Consider the following 23,878-nt stretch of genomic DNA (forward strand, 5'->3'; position numbering starts at 1 on the left):
CCGCGTTCGGCGCCGGTACACTAAATCTCGCCGTAGGCGGCGGGTGTACGAAGACACGCTGGCTCGTCTGTACGAGGCCTACAGCGAAGAGCGAAGGCTCCTGCAACGAGCCATCAAGGAGGCGAAGAGGCGGGCCTGGGCCGAGCTTCTGGCCAGCCTCGACTCTGATCCCTGGGGGCGCCCTTACAAAATGGTATTGAACATACTCCGTGCGTGGGCGCCTCCCTTAACGGAGAGCATGGACCCTCAATTCCTGGACGAGGTCGTCGGCACCTTGTTCCCGGGAGCAGCGAACGAGGGAGATGGCAGCCCTACCGAAGAGGAGGAGCAGGAGCCTCGACCGACAGAAGAAGAACCACGTGTCTCCGCGGGAAGGTGGAGTCCGGAATCGAGGGTCACCGAGGAAGAACTGGCTGCGGCCGTCGGGAGGATCGGAGCGTGGAAAGCACCGGGTCCCGATGGAGTCCTGGCCTGCCTGTGGAAGAACGTCGCCGGCGTCTTGGCCCCGGGACTAATGCGTCTGTTCGACGGATGCCTGTTTCGGGGTGAATTCCCCGCTTCGTGGAAGGACGGGCGGATGGTCGTGCTGCCGAAGCCGGGGCGCTCCCCGGACTCGTCTTCCGCCTTTCTGCCGGTGTGCCTTTTGGTCGAGGCGGGCAAGCTGCTGGAGAATGTGATGGTTGCCTGCCTGGAGTCGCATCTGTCCCGGAGTGTGCCCGGGCTGCACGACGGCTAGTTCGGTTTCGGGAGAAGGCGGTCTACGACCGACGCTGTCGCCCGTGTCCGCTCCCTTGTCGAGGGGGCCGAGCGGCGTGGTTACGTGGCGCTGGCCGTGTCGCTGGACGTTGTCAACGCCTTCAAGAACATTCCCTGGGACAGGATATGCCGGGCCCTCGAATTTCATCGGAAGCCCGCGTACCTGCGGGGTGTGATCCGGACGTTCCTCCGGGACCGGAGTATCGTCTATACCGTTTGGGGCGAAGGGGCGACCGGGAGGGCTGCACACCGCGGGGTCCCGCAGGGTTCGGTGTTGGGTCCGTTGCTGTGGAACATCGCGTACGACGCAGTGCTTCGGACGCCGATGCCTCCGAACTCGACACTGACGTGCCACGCCGACGACACATTAGGGCTGGTCTGGGGCACGGCATGGGGTAGAACCGTCCGCCTGGCGGAGTTGGCGGTGGCTTGCGTGATCGCGGAGATCAAGGGATTGGGACTGAGGGTTTCCCCTGAGAAGTCCGTGGCAATGTGGTTTTGCCGCAAGGCCGATCACGGGACGCCTCCAGCGGGTTATCGCCTGAGGTTGGCGGGGGCTGAGATCAGGGCCGGAACCAGCATGAAGTATCTGGCCCTAACCCTCGACAGCCACTGGAGCTTCAGTGCTCACTTCGAGCGCCTGGCACCGTCTGTTGAGGCGACGACGAACGCCTTAGGACGTTTGCTGCCTCGGCTGGACGGGCCCGACGTCGGAGTGCGCCGGCTGTACGCCGACGTGGTGCGATCGAAGCTCCTCTACGGAGATCCCATCTGGGCAATGGACCTGATGACCAACCGTCGCAGTCTCCTAGCGAGCAGGAGGCTGCGCAGGACGGTGTCCATCAGGGTAGTGAGGGGCTTCCGCACCATTTCGGCTGCGGCAGCGGCGGTGCTCGCCGGGTTTCCCCCGTTCGAATTGCAGGCCCTGAGGTGTCGCGAGATTTAGCTCCACACTCGGGGTGTGTCGGATGGGGTGGGCCCGGCGGGCGCCGATGTCAGGGTTCGGGCTCAGCGGGCTTTGCTCGACAGATGGCACGCCAGCCTCGACACGAGAGCGGGTGCACCGGGGATAGGGGTCCTCGGGGCCGTCCTTCCAAACTGGGACGTTTGGTTGGACGGCGGCGGACCTCCCCTGACCTACAGGGTTGCGCAGGTGCTCACCGGATACGGCTGCTTCGGTGAGTATCTGCACCGAATCGGGAAGGAGGCGACCGCGCGCTGCCACCACTGCGATTCGTGGAGGTCATCGTGGAGGTTTTAGTCGGTTGGAGTCCGGCACTACCACGCCACCAGAAGCGACCTGGTGTCCGTGCGGATGTCCTCCACGTTAATAAAAAAAAAATAAAGGTGGTAGTGATAAAAGCCGATTAATTTTTCTTTTTGAAAATTCAAAGATTCGTTCGTTACGGGTTTCTTACGTATTCGCGTAAATACAGACCAGTTAGAAATTCGATTAATAGATCCCAACATCACCGTATAAAGAAGTCCTTATAGACTTAGCGAGGAAGAGTGGAGAATAGTGCGAGAGAGAATCAGCGAACTAATTAGAGCGAAAATCATAAGACCTAGTAGTTCACCTTTCGCGAGCCCTATGTTACTCGTGAAGGAAAAGGACGGCTCAGATAGACTGTGTGTAGATTTTCGAGCGTTAAATAAAAATGCGGTCGCGGATCGGTATCCCCTACCCCTTATCGCGGATCAAATCACGAGATTGCAAAAGGCGAGATACTTCATTAGCTCGCACGTGGCCAGCGGGTTTCATCAAATTCCCATTCATCCTAATTCGACAGCTCGACGTCCTAATTATTGCCGACTCGATAGATCAAGCTCTAGAAAGATTGCACACTGTATTAGATACCCTCGTAAAAGCCGCATACTCCTTTAACGTTTCAAAATGTTCTTTTCTAAAGACATCGGTACTCTATTTGGGATATGTAATTCATGACGGAGAAGTTCGTCCCAACCCAGGTAAAATACACGCCTTGCCCGGCTAGTTCAGAGATTACACCTCATCTCCAAGAAGGATCCAAAAATTCATGAGCTTGCTTCCGCGGCTAATAGGAAGACGGATGAAGCATGGGGCAAGCTTATGACGACGGTAAGTAAGAGAGGAAGGAGAAGTAAGAGAAGAGTGGGGAGATCTGAGGAAGTAGAGGTCTCCACACAAACCTCCTCTCTGATAGAGGAGACAGGAAGAGGAAATAGGAACAGCAGTGGAGGGATGTCCTCAGAATCCAGAAATAAAAGGAAGACGGTCGCCCCGCTGGAAATTAAGGGAAAAGAGATCAAAAAGAGAATAAGAAGAAGCGATACCCCTTATGCAGAGGTATGTGGTTCAAAGAGGAGGAGTGCTATGGACACTAGATATGTAGAATCCTGCGAATCCGGAGACGAGTGGATGGTCCAAATGAGCAGGAGAGAGAAAGGGAGGATAAAAGAAAAGATAGGAAATGACAAAGAGGAACGCGGACCATCGCCGCTGACGCCTACCGAGAATCGAGGGCCGAAGATGCTGAGAGCTCATAGAAGGCCGGAAGCCATCCTTATCAAAGTAGGGGAGAATAAGGATTGGCTTCAAGTATATAAAGATCTTATGATGGCGAAGGATGTTCTTAAGGAAAGTTCGGGTATTCGTAAAACAAGAGCTGGGGACATCCTGACAGCAATGAGGGCTGGCTGCGAAGTGAAAGTCGCTGCCAATAAGATAAACGAGCTTATTGACGACAAGGTGGGAGTGACGCCTTTACAAGACAAGGTGTCGGTGGAGATAAAAGAAGTGAATTCACTGATGAGTAAGGAGAAACTCGTTGAATCCCTGAAGGAAGAGTTAAGAATTAAAGAGAGCGGGGAATTGGAAGTCAAGATGAGGAGAAGGGCGCCGTGGGGCACGCAATTGGCGATCATTGTTCTGTCGATAACGTACATCGATAAAGGCGGTGATAATATTAAGATTAGGACGGGCCTAACCATAGTCACGGTTAGGGTGTTGCCTAATGTGATCAAGTGTTTTAGATGTCATATGCACTTCAAACAAGTGTAAGGCTGTAAGTCCAGGAAAGGAGGTATACAGGAAGTGTGGAGGAAGAGACCACACAATAGCAGGATGCCGGTGTTGTGCGATATGCAGCAAGGAGACGGGTATTAGATTTGACCATGTGACGGGGTCCCTAGCATGCCCTAGTTATAGGAATTATAAGGAAATGTTACGACAAGTTAGACAAGGGAGGAGATGAAAATCCTCCAGATTAATTTAAATAGATGTAGGATGGCGCAGGATCTAATGCGCCAAAGCGCGATCAAGGCCAGACCGGATGTGATAATATCCGAACCGTACAGGCAGCTACCTTACTGATATAATGATACTAAGGGTGATGATTCGATTTCGGTCACGCAATTCAATGGTCGAGCACCGGATGAAACGCTTCTGTACAGGAAGGGCGGACTAGTGGTTATTGGTGTAGGTGACATCCTCTGTTTCAGTGGTTATTGCTCGCCCAATATCAAGATATAGGAATACATGTTGTATATAAATAAGCTTGCATCGGAGATAAGGAATGGTGTAAGCAGAAACAAGAAATTTGTTGTGGCTGGCGACTTTAACGCTAAGTCCATTTGCTGGGGAGGACAAACCACAGACGAGCGAGGAAGAATTTTAATGGAAACCCTGTGCAATTACGGTGTGTTCCCTATAAGGTTGGACGATAAATACACGTTTTTTAGGAACGGAAGGACGAGTTGCTCTGACATAATCAGTGCAACAAACAAAGTTAACGACCTCCACGTAAGGAGTAAGGTTTTAAATGCTGTGGCGGATCGGTATCAACAGGATGCCGACAGGTCGAGGCATCAACGCAGCGCAACACCTCCCGGGCGATTCGCGGGTACCAACCGCCAACACCAGAGGGCTACGACGACAACGAGTCTGTCTAGCTCGCTAGCGGTCGAATATACAAGCGATTGATACAAATACCGCACCTAGCGAGACTCCCTCTGCGTCTAAGGCAGGGACTACCGGGCATAGCCTTACTGACGAGTCCACCGGTAGTCCCGGGACGAAACGCACAACTCTCTTCTCATCCGCCACAATGCTTTCACAACATCGGACCACCTATATATATTTCACACTTTTAAAACGAGGACTGTAAGTGATCGAACCAAATTTTTTAAATATATGACGACGGGTCTTACAACCGACATATTTTTAACTAAATTTGACGAGATCGCTAACGTAGAGAGTTTTAATACGACGGACGATGCGGATGTCGTGTAAAATTAAGGTAAAAATAAGGAACTTGTTAATTTCCGAAAAAGAGATTAAGTTCTTTTTATTTTTTACTCAATTTATACAATTTTTTCGGTTCGCGATGACACACTTTCGATACTTGGATTAGTTAAGAATTTTTTTATTAGACTGACTGGATGATTTTGAAGGGAGAATTTATATTCTTCCATTCGTTGGAGTGGGAGAAGGTTTTGTTTATACTTAGTGTAAAATTCGGAGAACGGCTGGAGTGATCGAATGCCACTCAGGCGGCTGAGAACGGATGCTGACCGGACGGTCACACGCGATAAGGCGTTCGGAATTTCGGTTTGTTATATACAGTTGCTCGAATTTCGTCTGTGACATTCCCCCCTTCTTAGATTGAACTTGATCCCTCAAGTTTTCTTCAGAAGATTTTTGTGGAATCGGACTTGACGTGGCTTGAAAATTACAGCTGATTCCTCCTCTTCATCTGAGTGGTATGTGTTGGTTGGAATATAGATGTTGGGTGTTGAGCCCAGGGTGAGTGGTACTGGTGGGGCTGTCGCATTGTGGCTGTTGATTACAGTTTCATTTCGGCAGCAAAATAAATTGATACATAATTTGTTCGGTATACATTTCTTGATGCATTTGAATACCCCTATTTTGTTTAATCCATATATACCTAGTATGCCTAATGCTATGTACCCTAATATCTGGAGCGTGGTTAGTCCCCAATACTGTATATTTTTAATTCTGTGTTCGAAATTAAGAGTTTCTATCTCGTCGCCTATTTTATCGATCTTTGTTTTATAGCCTTGTAAATTATCTATTATTTTCGGTGCTCGCTCGAGTTTATCTAATAGATGAGTGAAACTATCGTTTGTTTTGAGCGCTAGGGTTTTTGTTTTGATTTCGTATATGACTTCGTTTTTTGTTTCGCCTATACGCATGTGTTCGTCTTTGTACAATATATCGCAAGAAGTGTTAGCTCTTATGATGGAAGGCTTGTCAAGTTTTTGTAAGGTATGTTTCGTTTGGCAAATTGTGTCTATTTCTATCGGATTTGCTGGTATCGCAATGTAACAGTTGCTAGTTTTGAGCGGTATAAAGCTAATGTCTTCAATCTTAAGTACAGTTATTTGACAATGTTCAATGTGTGGTTTGAAATTTATTATTTCGCTGCGACAATCGGTTCTTGAATTTCTGTCATGGATTGGTAGTGTTTGTTTGCATATAGTGGTTCCGGCTCGATTCTTACAAAGTTTGTTGAAATACTCGATATCAGCGTTTATAAATGAAAGACCTGAAGTTAAATATATCTGATGTTCGACTACTGGAGCCAAAAATACTCCATTTCTTTTACTCGGGATAGGATATACTTGTAATATGTTCCATTCTGTGTTAGAGACTAAAGGTACTATGATTTTGAAAAATATTTTGTCATCTATTGTGAAGATTTTAAGATCACTGATGTCGAGTATGAATTGAAAATGTTCGGTTTTGGCAGAAATCGCGGTGTTGTACATCTGGCTACCTATTGCCTTGGCGTAATTTTCTATGAATTCATTGGGGTCAAGTATTTGTGGACTAATTATTCCTTGTTTGCCTAATATCATGACGTTAAGTATTTCATCTAATTGGAAGTGTAAAGTTTGCATCGCGGTGTCGACTTTCATGATCATCTTAAGCATAGATCTATCGATATTTGCCTGCTGTTGAAATTTTAATATATCACTATGTGATCTCTCTAAGTGGTTTAGGTTTTCTGAGTTTACAATTTTTCTAATAAGTGCTGTTTGATTAGCTATTATGGTCTTGATTTTATTATTGTCATCGAATAGTTTGTTCATATTCTCGTTTATGAGCGTAAGATCGTCATCGTCGAGAGTTCCGAACAGACTTTTCGATACGGAACCTATGATGTTGAATAAACCTCGTGTACTTCTGGTATGTGTTAACGCTTTCAAGTGTTTTGCGAGTTGTTTTAGGTTATTGATACGATTTTGTAATCCGTCTAACTTTTCAGCGTATTCTTTGCTGATTGCACGTGAGTCTATTGTTAATTTATATGATTCTATTGTGCTGATCTGCTCGTATATGTCGCTAGTGTCTAATCCTACTATAACATTGGCAGTATCGCTGTACAAATATCCTTTTCCTATGTTTTCTACGAATACAGAGTTTCCTTCTAATGGTGTAATATTTATTTGCGCGGATACTATTCCGGCAAAGAGGAGCGTCGACCTGGAAAGTAAGGTTTTAAACGATTACCGTGTATCTTTTTGTCTTGAATCAGATAGTATGGAGTACATACTTTATCAATCGTGTACGGTCCTAACCATTCCACATCAAGTTTATGCCTTTTATGATCGTTATGTATTAAAACGGAGTCTCCTTCTTTGAAAACTGATTGAGGTTTTATAATTTTACGTTTTTGATCGCGCTGATATCGCTGTTTACTTTTGATCAATGTTTCGCGAGCGTGTCGGAGTCTAGAGTCCCATTCCTTTTTGCGGAACGTGACTTCGTCTGCGTATGTGCGTTGGGGATTCTTGGATATTGTGGAGGGAAGATTGGCTTGGTGTCCGAATGTGAGTTCGAATGGCGTGTAACCAGTAGAGTCGTGTATCATTGTGTTATATGCAAGGCATACAAAGTTAAGTTGATCGTCCCATTCTTCATCCGAATTTCGCTGTATCGATTTTAACATGTCTGTTATTACTGCGTGTGTCCGTTCTAACGATCCGTTACTTTGTGGGTGGAAGGATGTCGTTTTGATATGTTTGATTTTGAACGCGTCTTCGTACTGTTGCATTAAACTAGATATAAAATTCTGTCCGCGGTCAGTTAATATCTTTTTTGGAGCGGAAAAGATGTAAATGTAATGATTCAAGAGTGCGTTCCAAATTGTTTCCGTTTGCTGAGTTTTTAGTGGTACGAGTATTAAGTATTTTGTTAATTCGTCATGTATGGATAGAATGTACTGATTGCCTTTTTTCGTCTTTTTCAGTGGGCCTAATAAGTCCATAGCAATTTTATCGTTTGGTTCGAGGGGTGTGTCGGTGATACAAGGTTCTTCGCGCGGTCTGATACGTGTAGTTTTAGATGTTTGGCAGGTGTCGCATGATTCTATATGTTGTTGTATACGTTTCATCAAATCTGGTACTCTGTGCCGTTCACGAATGCGGTCGTATGTCTTTTGTATACCGGGGTGTCCTACTAAATCGTGATTTTCTTTCAATAATTCGTCTATTTCTTCGTCGCTATATGTTTGAATTGGTTCCCATGCAAAATTTAATTCTTTTACGGTGTCGTTCAGGAATAGTAAAATTTGTTTGATCGCGTTCTTTTCGGTCTCTGTGAAACTGTCGTCGCCTATACCTATCTTTTCGTTTATATGAATAATTTCGTTTAATTTAGTTAACCATTCGATTCTGTCGTAATTTCCTAGCTCTGTTTTGGATAATTGATAGAAAGATTTACGGTTCGGAGTCATTTTGAGAATTTTGGGTAACGCGTCGGTAGATTTTTCCCAATCGTGATATTTTTTATCGAGTTCTATGTTCAAATTTTCGCGTCGTCTGGTCAGAACATGTATTCTAGATAGTGCGTCGGCTGCAGTATTATCTTTTCCTTTCGTGTATTCTATGTCGTATTCGTATTCTTCTAGTTTTAATCGCCATCTCATCAAGCGTGATGAGAGGTCTTTGCAATTCTGTAACCATTTTAGTGCTTGGTGATCGGTTCGGATGAGGAATTTCCGTCCTAACAGATATTGTCGGAGGCGTTTCACGGCCCATACTATTGCTAAAAGTTCTTTTTCTGTAGTGGAATAGTTTCGTTCCGGTGGGTTTAGAGTTCGCGAGATATAACAACATGGATGTCCGTCCTGTGATAAGATTGCACCTATACCTTCGTTACTGGCGTCAGTCGTTAATGTGAATGGTTTCGCAAAGTCTGGGAATTTTAGTACGGGTGATGAACAGAGTTTGTTTTTTAATGTCTGGAATGCTTCCTGGGTTTTATCTGTCCAATGAAATGGTGTCTCCTTTTTTGTAAGTTCGGTCAATGGTTTCGCGATCTTAGAAAAGTTTCTGATGAACTTACGGTAATAACCTGCTAGTCCTAAGAACGATTTGATGTCTGTGGGATTACGTGGCTGTTTGAAATTGCTAACGGCTTCTAATTTTTTGGGATTTGGCTTTACACCTTCGGCGGTTACTATATGTCCAAGATATTCTAATTCTGGTTTGAGAAATTCGCATTTGTCCGGCTGTATTTTGAGTCCGAGTTCGCGTAGGCGTTGCAATACTATCGCGAGGTTGCTATTGTGCTCTTCAATCGACTGTCCGAATATTATAATGTCGTCTAAATATACGAAGCAATGTTTATTTGTGAGTCCTCTTAGCGCGGTATCCATCATGCGTTGAAATGTTGCAGGTGCATTCTTTAAACCGAATGGCATCCTATTGTAATGATAGTGTCCTTGTGGTGTGGAGAATGCTGTGTACTTTTTAGAGTCTATGTCCATTGGGATTTGGTGGAATCCGGAGGATAAATCGAGGGCTGAGAAGAATTTTGCGTTGCCTAGTTGGGATAGTATGTCGTCTATGTCAGGTAATGGATATGCGTCCTGGTCAGTCAGTTCGTTTATTTTTCTGAAGTCCATTACAATTCGCCATTTCTGTTTCCCTGAGGCGTCTGCCTTTTTTGGTACTACCCAGACTGGTGAATTGTAAGGAGAATCAGATGGTTCTATAATGTTCTTTTGTAGCATTTCGTCCATTTGTCGTTTGATTTCTTCTTTATGGCATTCAGGCGGTCGGTAAGATTTTGTGTTAATGATTTTATTTTCTTTTAACGTTATTGTGTGTTTAACAAGGTTAGTGCATGGTAATAAGTCGGTCTCTAGATTGAATACGTCGAGGTAGAACAGCAATATCTTTTCGATTGGTTCACGGAGGGTTTTCTCTATATGCGAAAGTCTAACTAAATCTTTAAACGTGGAGACTTGATCGTACGTATTTGAATTTTCGATAAAATTAGCCATTTTGGCTGGGCACTCACCACCATTGATAAAGCATATCGTTGTCGGTTTTCCTTCCAGGTAGACTGTTTTTGACACTGCTTGTTTTGGAGGTACGTCGTTTTCCTGTTGCAATAAAAGTATATTATTGTCAAGTTTTAATTGTTGATTCGAGAGTTCAAATTTGAATTTAGATAGGGCTGGCAAACCGAGTATGCCGTCTTCTATAATTGGAAAGTTGTCTTCTACCACAAAAAATTCTAGAGTTTTGCCAAATAGTTTTATCAAAGCGTGTTCGTTGGTTTTAAATTTAGAGTGTCCCATCGAGAATTTCCGTTCTTTTGTTATTCTTGGTCGTAATACGCATCTTCGCTTGAGTATATTAATTCCTGCTCCGCTGTCAATGAGGAATTTATGTCGCTGTCCGTCGGATCGTAAAAGTACTGTGGGTCTTCCTGTTGTGGCGTTAATTCGTAAGACTGGTCTATTGGTTTCTCTATTTCTTCCTTGTGTGCCTCGAGATTGTGGACTGCTGGTGGTCTCGGAAATTGGCTGAGTGTTCGAAAATTTCTACATTGTCTGGAGACATGTCCGATCTGATTGCATTTGAAGCATTTTAATTGTGTCCTTTGGGCAAGTGGTATTTGTTCGGTTTGTCGGAAGCTTTTTGGCATTGGAGTTGGTTTTCTAATGATCGGATTAGGATTATTGGTTGTTAGTCGTTGCTGCTCAGGCAGTCGTAGTCGTTCTATTGGTTTTGGTCGTCGATTTCGATCTTCCCTGAAGAATCGCTCGATGTCGGTGGCTTTCTTTTCGGCTTCAAGGAGATTGTATGGTGGATTGGCGAGTAGTAATTGTCCTATTTCGCCTTTCAGGCCTCGGATAAAATCGATCACGGAGTCTTTTAAAATCCTGTCGTTCATAGCTCGTCTAGTAATTTCGTCACAGTATTCGTTCGTTATACTGTATTGTAATTTATTGAGCGCTCTGCGGAACCCGATGATATAACTTTGCACACTTTCGTCGTGACGCTGTCTCGTTTCGCGTAGCTGGTCTTGATGTTCTCTAACAGAGTCTTGGGTGGCTACGTTTCGTCTTAGGGCATCGTACAGGTGTCCGTATTCGTATATCGGTATATTGCAGATGACCATTGCGGCTTTACCCGTGATTTTCCCGATTTTGATCATTTTTAATAATAACGTGGGTTCGCTACACATGGCTCGTAATTCGCGTACTTCGCGTATGAATTCTTCTACTCCGATATTGTCTTCGCCGTTTAATTGCGGAATACATACTATCGCGTCTTTGGCCCGTAAGCTCGGAGAGGCGAATTGCGGTGGACGGTCTTCGTAAGAGGGATGGTTGCCTTCTTCTGTTCGAATTGGAACGCATGGTGGGGAAGTTCTATCTCTCGCGGCAACAGATTCGTCCATAGTAATAAGGGAGCCTAGTTCTGTAGTAGCGTCGCGTCCTATTTTTATCTTGGAGATATTTTTGCCTAATAGTTCTATTTCCGCTGCACGCTTCTTATTTTCACTGTCGGCCGTCCGTTGTGTCTCTTCTACACGTTGCGCAAGAATTTCAATTTGTCTTTGTATCACGTCGAGTATGGCACGAATCGAATTGTCCGTACCTCCGTTTGTAGAAACGGTTTCAATAGTTTCGACTTTGTCTTTTCGTGATGTGAGCATGATTCTAATTGAGCTTATTGATTCTGAACTACTGTTGCTATTTGGACTCGAAGCGCTTGGGAAACTGGGTTTTCTCACACGGTATCGTGAAAATGAATCCAGATTTTTCAGCTTACCGTAGTAGCTATGACCGTTGAGGAGTCTCAGGGATGTTTCCTCTCTGGTTGGTTCTAGATTCCGAATCTTATTCGTAGGCTTGCTCTGCGCTGACCGTAATCCTCTCGTCTAGTTTCACCGTAGTGGAACGTTGAAAGTTGCTGCAGGGCTTCGTAGTAGCAAAGATTCGCACTGGGTCCGTTGATCCTTCGATCTTCAATGATGCGCGTACGCCGAAATCGTGATTTCGTTTACACTGAAGCGAATGGATCTTGGCAGGATCGCCAAAAATGTCACGTAAAATAAAAAGAAATTTAAGAAAAAAAAAGAAACTTTATTTTTTTTTCCTGGTTTACAATACACTTCCGAGCTCTAGGCGTGACTGTTCAAGTCTGACTTGAATGATTTTAGGGAGAGTATTTAAATTCTTTTATCCGTGGGAGTGGGAAGAGGCTTCGATCGTATTTATGATATATTTCTGAGAAAGGATAGAGTGACCGGATGTTATTCCGATGGTCACTCATGCTAAGGTGCTTGAAATTTCGCTATCTTATCGCTTTGTTTAGTCGGATTTCATCTGTGACAGGTTGATGGAAGAATTGGTGGTGTTGGTATTTGATGCATATTGTTTACGTGAGCAGTGGAGCAAGGTATCCTGATAAATACATTTTTAGGAATTACTCGACTTAGATATTCGAAAAGTTTATATTTATACAATATATATACTGTTCCTTGTTCTAGGGCTGCGTATCCTAATATTTGTAATGTTGGAATACCACATTCTCTGAGTGAATTTATACGTAGTTCGAATTGTAGGGTATTGACTTGTGTTTTTAACCGAGCCGTTTGAGTGTTGTTTGAGCCGTTTCTAATATTATCTCTAGCGTCGGGATGTCTATTTTCTTGAAACTATGTGAACTGTTCTTAATTTTGATTTCCATAGGGAGTATTTGGAATTCTCGTGTGCAGATAGTGCTCTATGAACTTTGTGAACTCGTTGTTGTTGTGTTCTTCTATTTTGTTTTTTATTTCCTTTGCAAGTTTGTTTAGGTGTTTTTTGTTTTCTTTTGATCTATGTTTTTGCCATTTTGCTTTCGCTTTTCTTTTCTCTCTAATTTTTTCGAGGATGTCTGGCGGAATTATTTCTGTTCGTCTATTGGTTGATTCACCTTCTTGAATAGGCTTTCCAGGGTTCCAGCTCGAGGTGTAATGATTCTTGATCCCCATAGTGTGTGCTTTGAGTTGTAGTCTCCCGCTGCGATATATTTGCCACCTAAGTGTTGAAAGTACTCTTCCCACATTTGCGATGTTATTTTGTGTCGCGGTGGTACATATACTGCTGACAACTGTAAATGATTGCTGCTAGTTTGTACTGTAACGGTGGTTGCTTGAATATATTCCTTACTAACTTGGCTATCTAAGTGGTGTTTAATGTCTTTTCTTATTATTACTGCGGTCCCTCCGTGTGCTTTTCCTGAGGGATGCTTGGTATCATATATGATGTAGTACGGTATTTTTATGTAACTTTTTGTAGTGAAGTGTGTTTCTGGTACGAGTAGTATGTCGATATTACTGTTATACAGGAATGTTTTAGTTTCTAGGGCCCTTTGTTGTAGGCCGTTAGAGTTCCAGGCTGCTATTATCAGCGTGTCCATTTTTATTTTTTGCTTAGCATGTTTGTAAGTAGTTGTAGTATGACTGTGATTTGTTGCGTTTGCTATCTGAGGACTGCGTTTTGTTCGCTTATCATTTTTGTTAGCATTTCGGTGTTTTTGATGCAGTTTGAGCAGTTCCTTGATTTCTGTAGTGTCGCTGCTGTGATTGTCTAGATGTGGCGATTGGTTGACTACTTGCGCGTAGCTTCGGCTACCAACGGTGTTGGCGTTACTGTCGTTATTGTTCAGTACGTGCTGTAGATTTGGTGTTGTCACGGTTTCTGTGGTATCCTGTTGCGCGTGAAAGTTGTTGAGTGTCCTGTTTCGAAGCGGCGGAAACAGTTTACGTTGCAGTTACTTTCTGACTATACAGCCTTTGTAGCTGGCTGGGTGGTTTCCACTGCAGTTGTAACATTTTACATCGTTTGTTTTTCCCGTGTATGGGCAGTTCGTTGTTAGATGCATTTCTGTGCATTTGACACACGCCGGGTTTCTGTTGCAGTAATTCTTTGTGTGTCCATATTGTTGACACCGCATACATTGCGGTATATCTTTTTTATGTCTGGGTGACTCAACCGTAATTATTGTGTTTAGATCCTTTTTAATTTCGAAAATTTCCTTGTTATTATTTTTAGGTTCAAGTTCTATTAGAAATAGCAGTAACAATTACAGCTATGTTAAAATCTAGGCTACAGTACTAGAGGATGTTCCCAGAATTTCCAAAGAAAGGCTTCGGCTTTCCTTTCATCTCCGACACGGCCATCCTGACTATCATACGTCCTCGGGTGTACCTTCGACGACAAAACGAAAGGAAACAAGATTAGTATCATTATGATTAGCATTCAAAGTGCCAGTTGCATCCTGTGGGCTATCAGTCGGGTCGTAATGACATGATGGACCATTCTCGATTTTGCACCCAAATGAGTCTCATCCTTCGAATTGCACATTCACTCAAAGTTCATTCCATAACCAGCTTCGTAACATTGTCACTGTCGGTACTAGACCAGCTCCAGCTTCGTGACATTGTCACTTCCAGTGCTTGACCACACTGAACTCCAACCCACCTGGGCTCATGTAATCCTATGATCCTCTGAGATCGGGGTACTCACATCGCCATGGTCACTGTTCTCGTTATCACCACAGACATCCAACTCACCAGGAATGCAACTATCCAGCATTTTTCTTAACCTATCATGACTGTACTTGTATGACCTTTTCCCATCCAGTGTTTTCAAGGTATATCGGTCTCTTTCGAGAACCTCCGATATCACAAATGGACCCCTGAATTTTGGATCCAATTTTGTCTGGTTCCTTTCTTCATTTTGGCGTAATACCAAATCACCGAGATTAAACCTAACCACTTTAGCTTTGGTTTTGTCGAATCCCTCTTTGTCGTACCTAGCATTAGTTTCCATTTCTTTTATTGCCTGTTGTCTTACACTGGAGATATCTATTTCTTTTTCCTCGATGTTATCAGGTAGCAATAAGTCATATGGTCTTGCTACTCTACCGATCAATAACTCTAAAGGACTTGATTTAGTCACACGGTTGGTGGTGCAATTCAAAGCCAATTGTATCTCCCCGATCGCGTCTTGCCATGAACGCCCGGTCGTTTCTACCGTTGTAAATATATTCTTTAACATACTCATAGCACGCTCTACCTGTCCATTGGCCCTACTTGCACCGGTCGCAATCAAATGAACTTTAATTTGTTTACTTTCACAGAATTCTTGAAATTCCCTGCACGTAAAACATCTTCCTTGATCCGCTATTATCCGACAGGGACTACCGAATAAAAATATAGCGGACTTAAGTGCTTTGACAATGCTAAGCCAATCTAATTTGCGAGTGTAATACATGTACACGAATTTCGTGAAGGCGTCGACCAAGACAATAACATATTCTTTCGAATCATTTTTGCCATTTAGCTTGCACGTTATGTCCATGTGCACTGTATGCCACGGTATGCCGGTCTTAGGTATAGGATGTAGTTCAGCTTGTATTTTACCTGAACTAGCCTTCGAAACTCGACCAGCATGACAGCTCTCGACGAATTTACGAACATACTTCGCCATTCCCTCGAACCAGTAATACTCGTACAGTTTCTCAAGCGTTTTATCCCAACCTAAGTGCATAATTGACTGATGCACGTGGTTAATAACGGACCATCTAAAACCTCTCGGAACAATGGGTAAGCAGAGGGTTCTGCCTTTTCGTTGTATTTTACGGTAAAGAGTACTGGATCGCAGTTCATACGTATTCGCGATATCTTCCGCGAGCTCCTCGTTTTGTAATTTATTGACGATTTCGGAGATTTGGGGATTGCGAACGGCGAATTACTAGGTCTTACAATTTTTCCTCTAATTAATTCGCCTATTCTCTCACGTACTATTCTCCGCTCTTCCTCGCTAAGCCTGTGAGGGCTTCTCTGCACGGTGACGTTGGGATCAATTAGCCGTATTTCTAACCGGCCCGTACTTGCGCGAGTACGCGGAAAACCCGTAATGAATGATTCCTTAAGTTTTTGAGAACAGAGATTAATCGATCTTTATCGTTACCGATCACATCAGTGTCAACTTCGTTAATGTTGACCGCATCTTCCGCGACTTTACCACAGGCGTTAATGATCTTTGTTTTACAAATAACGAGGCTATTTTGCGTGATATTTACGTCAAATCCTTGGCTTAAAATCTCGCGTCCAATCATGATATCGTATTTTAAGTAATCATAAACAAGGACATGAAAAACTATCTCCAATGTAAGACCATTAATACAAACAGTGGACAAAATCTGAAGTGTACTCTTAATATAAGTATTCCCGATTCCCCGCATCACTACTATATCGGTTATTCTTTTACCTGAAAATTTCGAGGCTAAGGACTCTTTAATTAACGAAATCTTGACCCCAAAATCAAAGTACAATGGATACGACTCACTCAGATGGCTTAATCTACTAGCCGGAGCTTCCACTACACAGGAGTCAATCCGGCGTTCGTCAATGGAATCGTGGTTTCTTTTCCGCAATAGTGGACAATTAGGCGCGATATGTCCCTCCTCATGGCATTTGAAGCAAGTCACCTTCGACGATGCGGCTGGTCATTTTCCCTTTGAATTTCGTATATCCTGCTCCCTCGGTATTTGCGCTAGCGTTTGAATTAACTCGCGCATAAAGGCCATCTGCTCTTGTATTACTTTAAGCTGTTCTGATCCCACTTCTGATGTCGAGTTATGGTTGGCATTTTGGGCGCGTAACAACTCTTCACGTGAATTAGCCATTGTTTTACAAAGCCGAGATTATATTTACACGTATATACAAGACTACCACAAAGTTTAACAAATAATAAGTCTAATGGATAATAAGTTTAACGAATGATAAAGTTAGTGAATAATAAGTCGAACGAATAATATGTTTAACAAATAGTAAGTTTAATGAATAGTATTTTTTACGAATAATAAGTTTAATGAACGCTATTAACAATGTTCTTGGGTTCAAACGAATCCACGGTCAACGGGATAACTTTTTATTAAGCGTAAACTAATCTCAGGCGCAAAAATACGATTGTTGAAAATGCTCGATGTGTCACTCTCCAAGGCAATCGCACGAACGCCTGCCTCGTGGAGATGTTTCTCGCTGTACGATTGCATTTGTTTTCTATATTCGTTTGGAAGCATTGAGAAGGTTCCAAATGCCGTTGCTATGCAGTTTCTGGGTGAAGTTTGATACACACTCGTTGGAAGCATCGAGAAGGTTCCAAACGCCGTTGCTAGGCAGTTTCTGCCTAGTGTTTGATTATTAATACAATGTATGTCCCATTGTATCGGCACCTCCGAGGCAACATCACACGTGGCTAGGCCCGCTCCCGAGGCCGCATGCCGCCACAACCACATTTCTCGGAAAACCCATACAACCACTCCAGACCTCCGTTAGGCAAAACGTCCATCCCGTGATCGTGGCTGCGTTCGGCGACCAATTGTCATCTCGAACCCAATCTCGCTATCACAAATTTTAAACAATTACAGCTATAATAAAATCTAGGCTAGAGTACTAGGGGATGTTCCCAAAATTTCCAAGGGATTTCGGCTTTCCTTTCATCTCCGAAATATATATGTCGTGTTAAGATCGGAATTTTGGGCGCGTGACAACTCTTCGCGTGGACTAGCCATCGTTTCACAAAGCCGAGATTATATGTACACGTATATACAAGACTATCACTAAGCTTAACAAATAATTAAGTCTAACAAATTTGATGAACAATGAAGTTAATGAATAATATGATTTACGAATAATGAATTTAATGTACACTATTAACAATGTTTTTGTTGGGTTCAAACGAATCCACGGCCAAGGAGACAACTCCTTACTAAGCGTAAAAAATAATCTTAGGCGCAAAATACGATTGACGAAAAATGCTCGATGTGTCACTCTCCAAGGCAATCGCACGAATGCCAGCCTCGTCTGCAATTCGATACGCACTCGTTAGAAGCATCGAGAAGTTCAGAACGCCGTTGCTAGGCAGTTTCTGCCTGGAGTTTGGTTATTGATACAATGTATGTCCCATTGTCTCGGCACCTCCGAGGTAACCTCACACGTGGCTAGGCCGGCTTAAACGTTTATCTCGTGACCGTGGCTACGTTCGGCGACCAATTGTCACCTCGAACCCAATCTCGCTATCACAAATTTTAAACAATTACAGTTATAATAAAATCTAGGCTAAAGTACTAGAGGATGTTCCCAAAATTTCCAAGGAAAGGCTTCGGCTTTCCTTTCATCTCCGACATATATATGTCGGGTTTACATTAGAATTAGGGTTAAAGGCGTGAAACGAATCTTCGTTTGGGTTACACGTTGCCGTTATGCAATAGAGAAGACATTGACTAGTGCAAATACGATTATCATAGAACCGGACAAGTAACCATGGTAGTTAGATACTCGTGAAACTAATGACAATGATCCTAGGTTCAATAAAAATCCGCGGTCGACGAGATGATAGATGAACGTGCTCACAAAATCTAAGTCGGACGCGTATATACAAGATTTTACAAAATACTATGAATATTGAGTTTAATGAATAATAAGATTAACAAACGATAAGTTTAACTAATGATTAGATTAAAGAATAATAAGTTTAACGAATAATGAGATTAACGAATAATTGTTTTTACGAATAATAAGTTTAACGAATAATGAGTTTAATTAACGCTATTAACAATGTTCTTGGGTGCAAACGAATCCACGGTCAACGGGATAACTCTCTACTATGCGTAGAATAATTTTAGACACAAAAATACGATTGCTGAGATGCTCGGTAAACTGCTCGGTAAACTTTCCAAGGCGATCACACGAATGATGATCTGATGAAAATCTTTCTCGCTGTACGACTGCATTTTGTTTGTTACATGCTCGCTGGAGGCATCGAGAAGGTTCCAATCGCCGTTGCTAGGCAGTTTCTGTCAAGAGTTTGTTGTATACTCTTTGGAAGCATCGAGAAAGTTTCAAACGCCGTTGCTAGGCAATTTCTGTCTGGAGTTTCATTCCTAATACAACGTGTGTTCCATTATATCGACATCTCCAAAGTACAATTCTATGTGATTTCTAGGGAGAACTATACAACCGATCCACACCTTCGTCAGGCAAAACGTTTATCCCGTGACCGTGGCTACTTTCGGCGACCAGTTGTCACCTCGAACCCACTTTCGCTATCACAAATATCGAACAATTACAAATGACAACAATTGCTTAATTATGGCTATGATAAAATGTAGGCTAAAGCATTAGAGGATTTTTCCCAAAATTGCAAAGGGAATGCTCCGGTTTTCCTTTCATCTCCGACATATAGACATTAATGATGTGTACGAAAAACTGAATCATATGAAAGTGAATGTCGTGTTCATCGAGAAACTATATAAAAACAAATGCGAAGTTCATAATGAAATGATGTCTCTAAACTGACGCACAGAAAAACTAGAAACTTTAGCATACCAATTACAACCTTTAACACACAATCACACACTAACTAAGAGAGGATAGTTGAATATTGTTGGAACTATATCGAAAAGTATATTCGGAACTTTTGACACCTATGACTTAGACCTAATAAGTACCAACATTGACAAATTATTTCAAGAAGGAAACGAATTAAAAACTATAGTTGCAAACCAAACCGCGCTCAACAATAAAATCATAAAATCCGACAGTATAAAACAAATCGACGAAATGAGAGTTAAATTTGACGAATACATGGCTAATAATGCAAGGAAGAAACTAATAACAGATTTAATAATTCAAGCAGAAAGTGCAATTTCCAATTTGACGAAATCTTTCATGCTATAAGCACGAGTAAAGCACTGTACTGTTTATCGAAAATTATAAGAAAGCATTAGGACATCACCATTATAACACGGCATTAGAACCAAAATACGAAAATTATCAATTCACTCTAGATATATCAGTTCTGCCCGAGCAGTGCAGCTATACGGACGTGTGAATCAGTACTTCCGTTACTGCGACAAGTGGGGAAAACAAAGTGACTTAAGACAGAGCCAATCGCTAAATGATGGAAAATATGCAACAATAATCACCAATAAAAATAATAAACAAAGGCGAAACATATTTTATAAACAGAGCTGTAGATATAACAAATGTGTAGTTTCCATTTCTATTTCCTTTATAACTGTGCAATCCTGATCTTCGTTTGTTGATTGATTTGTTATATCTACAGCTCTGTCTATCTACAACAAACGAAAATCAGGATTGCTCAGTTATAAGGGAAATAGAAATGGAAACTACACAAAAGAATGACGAGAAGAATAATATCAACAACGATCTATCACACCCGAATGAAAGATGGAAGGTTATAACTCCCAGCAAAAAACGAAAAATAACATCAAACACAAACGTTAGGGGGCTGTAGAAACAGAAAGGCAATAATGGCTACAAGAAATTACTCTCCAAAACTCCTTTCCTGGCACTGCCAGAAGAGAAGGGAAAAACCAATAACACACATCGCCAAACCACCACCAATGTACATAGATGCCCAAATAACAGACCCCATTATTGAACTGCTAAACATCACGGCAGGAAAAGAAAATTACAGCATTAAACAGCTAAAACTGGTCCAGATAAAAGTACAAACTAACACCCCAGAAACTTTTAGAAAAATGACAAAAGCACTAAAAGAGAAAAACGCCGGGTATCATACTTACCAGATCAAAACTGATAAAAGTTACAAAGCAGTAATCAGAGGATTACACCCAAAGACAAATACAAGCAACGTATGCGAGGAACTAGCCAAAATCGGGCACCAAGTAAGAGCAATAAATAACATAACCAGATATGATACTAAACAATCATTATCGCTATTTCTAATAGAACTTGAACCTAAAAATAATAACAAGGAAATTTTCGAAATTAAAAAGGATCTAAACACAATAATTACGGTTGAGTCACCCAGACATAAAAAAGATATACCGCAATGTATGCGGTGTCAACAATATGGACACACAAAGAATTACTGCAACAGAAACCCGGCGTGTGTCAAATGCACAGAAATGCATCTAACAACGAACTGCCCATACACGGGAAAAACAAACGATGTAAAATGTTACAACTGCAGTGGAAACCACCCAGCCAGCTACAAAGGCTGTATAGTCAGAAAGTAACTGCAACGTAAACTGTTTCCGCCGCTTCGAAACAGGACACTCAACAACTTTCACGCGCAACAGGATACCACAGAAACCGTGACAACACCAAATCTACAGCACGTACTGAACAATAACGACAGTAACGCCAACACCGTTGGTAGCCGAAGCTACGCGCAAGTAGTCAACCAATCGCCACATCTAGACAATCACAGCAGCGACACTACAGAAATCAAGGAACTGCTCAAACTGCATCAAAAACACCGAAATGCTAACAAAAATGATAAGCGAACAAAACGCAGTCCTCAGATAGCAAACGCAACAAATCACAGTCATACTACAACTACTTACAAACATGCTAAGCAAAAAATAAAAATGGACACGCTGATAATAGCAGCCTGGAACTCTAACGGCCTACAACAAAGGGCCCTAGAAACTAAAACATTCCTGTATAACAGTAATATCGACATACTACTCGTACCAGAAACACACTTCACTACAAAAAGTTACATAAAAATACCGTACTACATCATATATGATACCAAGCATCCCTCAGGAAAAGCACACGGAGGGACCGCAGTAATAATAAGAAAAGACATTAAACACCACTTAGATAGCCAAGTTAGTAAGGAATATATTCAAGCAACCACCGTTACAGTACAAACTAGCAGCAATCATTTACAGTTGTCAGCAGTATATGTACCACCGCGACACAAAATAACATCGCAAATGTGGGAAGAGTACTTTCAACACTTAGGTGGCAAATATATCGCAGCGGGAGACTACAACTCAAAGCACACACTATGGGGATCAAGAATCATTACACCTCGAGCTGGAACCCTGGAAAGCCTATTCAAGAAGGTGAATCAACCAATAGACGAACAGAAATAATTCCGCCAGACATCCTCGAAAAAATTAGAGAGAAAAGAAAAGCGAAAGCAAAATGGCAAAAACATAGATCAAAAGAAAACAAAAAACACCTAAACAAACTTGCAAAGGAAATAAAAAACAAAATAGAAGAACACAACAACAACGAGTTCACAAAGTTCATAGAGCACTATCTGCACACGAGAATTCCAAATACTCCCTATGGAAATCAAAATTAAGAACAGTTCACATAGTTTCAAGAAAATAGACATCCCGACGCTAGAGATAATATTAGAAACGGCTCAAACAACACTCAAACGGCTCGGTTAAAAACACAAGTCAATACCCTACAATTCGAACTACGTATAAATTCACTCAGAGAATGTGGTATTCCAACATTACAAATATTAGGATACGCAGCCCTAGAACAAGGAACAGTATATATATTGTATAAATATAAACTTTTCGAATATCTAAGTCGAGTAATTCCTAAAAATGTATTTATCAGGATACCTTGCTCCACTGCTCACGTAAACAATATGCATCAAATACCAACACCACCAATTCTTCCATCAACCTGTCACAGATGAAATCCGACTAAACAAAGCGATAAGATAGCGAAATTTCAAGCACCTTAGCATGAGTGACCATCGGAATAACATCCGGTCACTCTATCCTTTCTCAGAAATATATCATAAATACCTCTTCCCACTCCCACGGATAAAAGAATTTAAATACTCTCCCTAAAATCATTCAAGTCAGACTTGAACAGTCACGCCTAGAGCTCGGAAGTGTATTGTAAACCAGGAAAAAAAAATAAAGTTTCTTTTTTTTTCTTAAATTTCTTTTTATTTTACGTGACATTTTTGGCGATCCTGCCAAGATCCATTCGCTTCAGTGTAAACGAAATCACGATTTCGGCGTACGCGCATCATTGAAGATCGAAGGATCAACGGACCCAGTGCGAATCTTTGCTACTACGAAGCCCTGCAGCAACTTTCAACGTTCCACTACGGTGAAACTAGACGAGAGGATTACGGTCAGCGCAGAGCAAGCCTACGAATAAGATTCGGAATCTAGAACCAACCAGAGAGGAAACATCCCTGAGACTCCTCAACGGTCATAGCTACTACGGTAAGCTGAAAAATCTGGATTCATTTTCACGATACCGTGTGAGAAAACCCAGTTTCCCAAGCGCTTCGAGTCCAAATAGCAACAGTAGTTCAGAATCAATAAGCTCAATTAGAATCATGCTCACATCACGAAAAGACAAAGTCGAAACTATTGAAACCGTTTCTACAAACGGAGGTACGGACAATTCGATTCGTGCCATACTCGACGTGATACAAAGACAAATTGAAATTCTTGCGCAACGTGTAGAAGAGACACAACGGACGGCCGACAGTGAAAATAAGAAGCGTGCAGCGGAAATAGAACTATTAGGCAAAAATATCTCCAAGATAAAAATAGGACGCGACGCTACTACAGAACTAGGCTCCCTTATTACTATGGACGAATCTGTTGCCGCGAGAGATAGAACTTCCCCACCATGCGTTCCAATTCGAACAGAAGAAGGCAACCATCCCTCTTACGAAGACCGTCCACCGCAATTCGCCTCTCCGAGCTTACGGGCCAAAGACGCGATAGTATGTATTCCGCAATTAAACGGCGAAGACAATATCGGAGTAGAAGAATTCATACGCGAAGTACGCGAATTACGAGCCATGTGTAGCGAACCCACGTTATTATTAAAAATGATCAAAATCGGGAAAATCACGGGTAAAGCCGCAATGGTCATCTGCAATATACCGATATACGAATACGGACACCTGTACGATGCCCTAAGACGAAACGTAGCCACCCAAGACTCTGTTAGAGAACATCAAGACCAGCTACGCGAAACGAG

General features: G+C 42.5%; 1 protein-coding gene across 1 annotated transcript; it reads right to left on the reverse strand.

The window, feature by feature from the left end:
• Positions 1-5,395: 5,395 nt before the first annotated feature.
• LOC126874319 (uncharacterized) lies at positions 5,396-10,469 on the reverse strand. The gene is made up of 3 exons (XM_050636198.1): positions 10,235-10,469; positions 10,067-10,151; positions 5,396-7,243 (listed from the first exon to the last, which is right to left on the reverse strand). Exons 1-3 carry the CDS (start codon positions 10,347-10,349, stop codon positions 5,413-5,415), a joined length of 2,031 nt encoding a protein of 676 aa, XP_050492155.1. The 5' UTR covers positions 10,350-10,469; the 3' UTR covers positions 5,396-5,412.
• Positions 10,470-23,878: the final 13,409 nt, after the last annotated feature.

This window comes from Bombus huntii, chromosome 16 (genome assembly GCF_024542735.1).
Source record: "Bombus huntii isolate Logan2020A chromosome 16, iyBomHunt1.1, whole genome shotgun sequence".
Classification (NCBI taxonomy): Eukaryota; Metazoa; Arthropoda; class Insecta; order Hymenoptera; family Apidae; genus Bombus; species Bombus huntii.

Coding starts and splice junctions, on each gene's coding strand:
- LOC126874319 (XM_050636198.1), bottom strand. CDS start 10,349: ATGGGACACTCTAAATTTAAAACCAACGAACACGCTTTGATAAAACTA. Junction 10,152..10,234: donor TATAGAAGACGGCATACTCG/GTTTGCCAGCCC, acceptor TTATTGCAACAG/GAAAACGACGTACCTCCAAA. Junction 7,244..10,066: donor GATATGCTTTATCAATGGTG/GTGAGTGCCCAG, acceptor CTTACTTTCCAG/GTCGACGCTCCTCTTTGCCG.